The 4,881-nt window shown below is 40.3% G+C and overlaps 1 protein-coding gene across 1 annotated transcript; it reads left to right on the forward strand.

Annotated features, from left to right (window-relative positions):
• Window positions 1-1,022: 1,022 nt before the first annotated feature.
• On the forward strand, window positions 1,023-2,671 carry LOC148104304 (uncharacterized). Its single transcript, XM_087837624.1, has one exon. The coding sequence runs from the start codon at window positions 1,096-1,098 to the stop codon at window positions 2,614-2,616; it is 1,521 nt and encodes a 506-aa protein (XP_087693750.1). The 5' UTR covers window positions 1,023-1,095; the 3' UTR covers window positions 2,617-2,671.
• The last annotated feature ends 2,210 nt before the right edge of the window (window positions 2,672-4,881 follow it).

The following is a 4,881-nucleotide window of genomic DNA, read 5'->3' on the forward strand; positions in this document are numbered from 1 at the left end:
AAAGCAAGTTGTTGGACTGTGAGAGGGAGCTGGAGCACCCTCAGAGAACACAACATGCAAACAGCAGCCAGCAGATTCACATGCACGACCTTCTTGCTGTGAGGCAACAGTACCAACCACTGCACCACCGTGCTGACCTTAGAGTTCAGTCGTATGGTGGAAAATGTTACTGTGGATGCTTTAGATTATATTACATACAGAAAAAATGAACTGGTTTATTATTTTTAGTGGGCAAAAGAGTCACGATTGCATCTAAAGGATGTAAATGGAGAAGCACAGTGCATTTCTACTCAGTCTGAACACTCGACACAGCCTCATTCACCCAGCTGCACACACATGATTAGGGGAAACTCAACGTTCAGTATCTTCTTTTTTCATCAAAAGACTTTCTCTGTATCTCTGCTCTGTTTGTTTTTGTCCTCCATTCATCCAGTTTCATGAGATAAATTTTTGGTACAAGGACTGGACTGAAAAAAGACTGAAAAGAAGAAACTTTGAAAGAGTTTAAGAAGCCTGGAGGAAAAGCAGTGCTTGTTTAATCAAATGTAGTAATACACATTGTTTAAATGTCCCAAAGTAAAGAGATCTCTCTGTGAACCTTTAATTCATCACCCTCTTGTGGCAGCAGCTGCCTACTGTTATTTGCACATGTGCATTGTGGTTTTTTATTCCGTTATAATTTAATACAAAACCCTTTAATTAAATTAGTGAGGTGAAGTAATATATGAAATATTAGTGTTAGGTAAGTCCCAGAGTTCAGTTTATTGGACATTAGCTACATTTAATAAGAAGATATGAGATCCAAATATATGCTTATGTCAACACATGTTCATTTTGGTGAAGTTTACTGAACAAATTTGAATCATCACAACAACCAAAATGTTAGCAACACATCATAAGCCATGTGTGTGTGTGTGTGTGTGTGTGGGGGGGGGGGGGGGGGGGGGGGGGGGGGATGTCATGTGACAACCTTTGGCTTCCAGAATCGTGACATCACACCCATTTAGAATCTTACCACCACTTTGATCCTTTGATCCTAAAACCCTTAAGTAGGGGTGAGAAGCAACAACTTTTAGTTTGTTGTTCGCAGCATTTATGTTCGCAGCATTGAAACGTTCGAGAGAGAAACCTTTCAAAACAATTGGATCCTTTTCAGAGCGACTTTTTACACTTTCCAACATGTCTCTGAAAAAACACACAAGAAAAGAAAAAGTACAGCCCAGCTCTTCTCTTCTGGCTCAAGAAGACAATATTCAAGTTCAGAAGATGTGCTTGGAAGAAATGCATGAGGAAAATCTCATGAACAAGCACAACAAGCAACACCCGGCCCAGGCAGAGAGTTTTTTAAAACAACAAAAGGAGATAATCTTCCTCAGAGAAGAAAATGAGAGAAAGACTGCTGAGGTAGATAAATTGTTCAGCCAGCTTCTTGAAAAGGAAGATATTCAGAAGGAGAAAGAAATGGAACTCCTAGACGTGCGTGGAAGGAACTTTGAGCTCAAAGCAAAGCTTGATAAAGCAATAGAAAAACTCAAAGAAATCCTCCAGCAGAAGAAAAATGAGAAAGACAAAGACAAAAAGGATCGGGAGCTGCAATTAAAGCTTGATGAAGCTCTGCAAAAAAATACAGAAATCCTCCAAGAGAACAAACGACAGGAAATAGAACTCCAAAACTTGGGGATAAAATACAAAGCATTGCTTCAAGAGAGAAAGCAACAACCGATCAAACAGAAAGAAAGCAAGCTTGAAAGCGAGCTGAAAACAAAGCTTGATGAAGCACTGCAAAGAAATGACCAGATTCTTCAAGAAAAAGAACAACTGGAAATAAACCAGAGAGACATGCGGTGCCAACTCCAAAGCATGGAGGAAAAATGCAGAGTCCTGGAAGTAAAACTTCATAAAACTGCAGTGCACAAGCAGAAATATCAAGAGCTGCTTCAAGAGAAAGAACAACAGGACATAAAGCAGAAAGAAGACAAACGTTTACTCCTGGACTTTGAGAGAGAAAACCAAAAGCTGCAAGAACTTTACAAGAAAATGAACTACAAAGCAACTGAGATGGAAGGAGAGAAGGAGAAACTGCAAAAACAGTGCTCAGTGATGCAGAGTCAGCTCAATGACATGCTGACAAAAAACACCGAACTCGAGGAACTTTCAAACACCTTGAAGTGCAAAAACACTGAGGTGCAGCTGCTAAAGCAGCAACTCAAGAAAACAAATGAAGACCTGCAGTGCAAACTTCAAGAAACCAAGAGGAAAAGTCAGCAGTTAGAAGACACTCACAACAAATTACAGGAGCGTTACACAGAGATGCAGGAGGCAAAGGTAATGCAGGAGGAAACATCTAAAGAGTTGAAAGAAAGGCTCAAAGACAAACAAGCCGAATTAGAAGAAGTGGAGAAAACATGCAGGAGACTTGAGAAGGAGAATACCGAAACAATCGATCAGCTGAGAACCCTGATCCTAGAGAAAAGGGTTCTCGTGGAAAAGCTCCTGGAAAAGAAGAAGAAACGCTTCCGCTTCTTCTGGAGGAAGGACACTCCTGCTTTTTCTTCTCTTTCTACTTTTTCCACTGCTGATGTCACCTCGTCTTCCTCCACCTCTGTTCCATCGTAATTTTGACCTCCCCTCTCCTGCCTTCTCCCTCTCTCCTGACACCTTGACACCTCTCCCTCCCCTAGCTCCCTTGAACTCCTAACACCTGTCCTATCTCCCTCCCCCCCCCTCTCCCTCTCTTTTCACCCTCACCCCCCAACCAGTCCCGACAGTTGACTGCCCCCTCTAGAGCCTGGTTCTGTCATAGGTTTCTTCCTTTAAAGGGAGTTTTTCCTATCCACTGTCGCACCTAGTGCTTGCTCAGAGGGGATTGTTGGGGTTTTCTCTCCCCTATCCCTTTCCTTTACCATTCCCCCCCACCCCCACCCCACCCCCCTTCTATTTCCCCAAAAATGTAATAATAAACACAATTGGCTGCATTTTAAATGTGTCTTATCAACGTCTTCATTCAAGAATGAATTGTCTTTGTCACAGAGTCATGTGTATTTTGTGTTTTCCTCGGGCTGGTGATCCTCACGGTCGTTCAGCCCAGGAGTCCAGATTATTCGTGTTTTAATCACATTTAGTGTTACATTTTAGATCACAACAATAGGATATCCACAATTTAGGATTCAGGCATTTGTTTTAGTTTGATATCGTAATCATTCTATGATTGAGTCGTTAACAGAACCAGCAGTTAGCAGCAATAACTTCAAATTAATGACATTTGTAAGCATTCCTTTATACACAGCATTTCAGTCAGGTTGAGGGCTGGACGTCCATGCTGTAGATTTGCTGCTGAGCTTGGGGTCATTATCCTGTTGCATGGCCTAATTTAGAAGAAGCTTTATCTGTCGGACAGACAGCCTCACATTTGACTCTAAAAAACTTTGGCATACAGAGGAGTTCGTTGACTGCAAGGTGCTTTATTGCTTGTGTCTGCAGAAGAAGCTCAAATCCCCACACTTGAACCAGCATATTTGACAGTGGGTTTGAGGTGTTTAAGTGTTTGAGTGTCTGAAATACTGACATGTGAAGGGCAGAATATAATGGTCAGATTTTAGTGCTGGTCAGATTGCATACAGACTGCACATTATCAGCTTTTACACTTTTGCATCTGTGACCATTCAAACACCAGACAGTACTGAATGTTTCTTCTTTCTTTGTGCAACTTTACAATCACAATCCGTTTTGGGGGTTTTAGGGAAAGAAGGGAAGTTTTATTTTTAATGATCAGTGTCAGGGATTAATCACTATAGTGACACAAAAAAAATTGAATTATAACCATAATCCTGATTATCAGTCAACACAAAACACATTCAGAAGTCATGTTTTCACAGATTTATTTTGATATTACATCATATTTTTAAAAGGAACATTCATTAGGCTTAAATAAAATCATACAAAAGAATTGTAACGCTTGCATATTGTTAACCTAGAAACACTTTTAGTCTTTGTTAGGTTTATCGAAAAAGAATTTGGCAAACACCCTTTTTTGAATGTCATGCTCTTGCAGTAACATTTGAGTTTTGTAAGTGCAAAGGTCCATTCAAACAGGTGGTGACATTACAGTCCTTGGTTTATGTACATTTTGGAGCTTGTCAACATTCAGCATTTCCAAAAGCAGAATAAAAATTTGAAAGCTTGAAGGCTGACATCACAGCTGTCACTTGTGTTGTTACAAAGCAGACTGATGGTCTCTGTTGAGCACACTGTAGGTACTGGGCAGCATTAAAAGCTCAGATTTGGGTTTCCATTATTTATTTCCAGGTGTGCACCATTTGAAAAGCCCCGGCTACTAAAAAGCTTAACCATGCACCAAACAGACTTTATAAATCATAACTTTATCTCCACTAAAGTAATACCCAATGTGCTACAGAAGCATAAATGCCTCACCGTCGTGACTCCATTATTGGCCTCACATAATGATGCATCTGCCATTTTAATGCCCAACATTTGAAACAGATGCTTTATGTACTAAAAGTAACTAATTTGAAATCTGCCCAATAAGAACCTTTACTTAAAAATGTCAACCAATCAAATCATTTTAGAAGTATCAAAGGCTGGCAAAGTATCCTTACAATAGATGGAGAGATGGTATGTGGGAAAACATCGCCTCTTTGACCTCGCTGAAAGTCCCATTCACGATACTCCTAAAAACAAGGAGCAAGCAGGAGAAAGTAAAATGCTGAAAAGTGATCGGCGAGGAAACAGACAGAAGGAGGAGAAAAACACTGCATTGCTTTTTGCGATCAGCTCTTATTTTATAGGGTGTTATAAAATGTGCACAGCTATAGAATCATATTTGAGGCTGTGGCTCGAGCATATATTGCATGTATGCACTGC

This window comes from Neolamprologus brichardi, chromosome 3, assembly GCF_056152115.1.
Source record: "Neolamprologus brichardi isolate AB-2024 chromosome 3, ASM5615211v1, whole genome shotgun sequence".
Taxonomy (NCBI): Eukaryota; Metazoa; Chordata; class Actinopteri; order Cichliformes; family Cichlidae; genus Neolamprologus; species Neolamprologus brichardi.

Coding starts and splice junctions, on each gene's coding strand:
- LOC148104304 (XM_087837624.1), top strand. CDS start 1,096: ATGTTCGCAGCATTGAAACGTTCGAGAGAGAAACCTTTCAAAACAATT.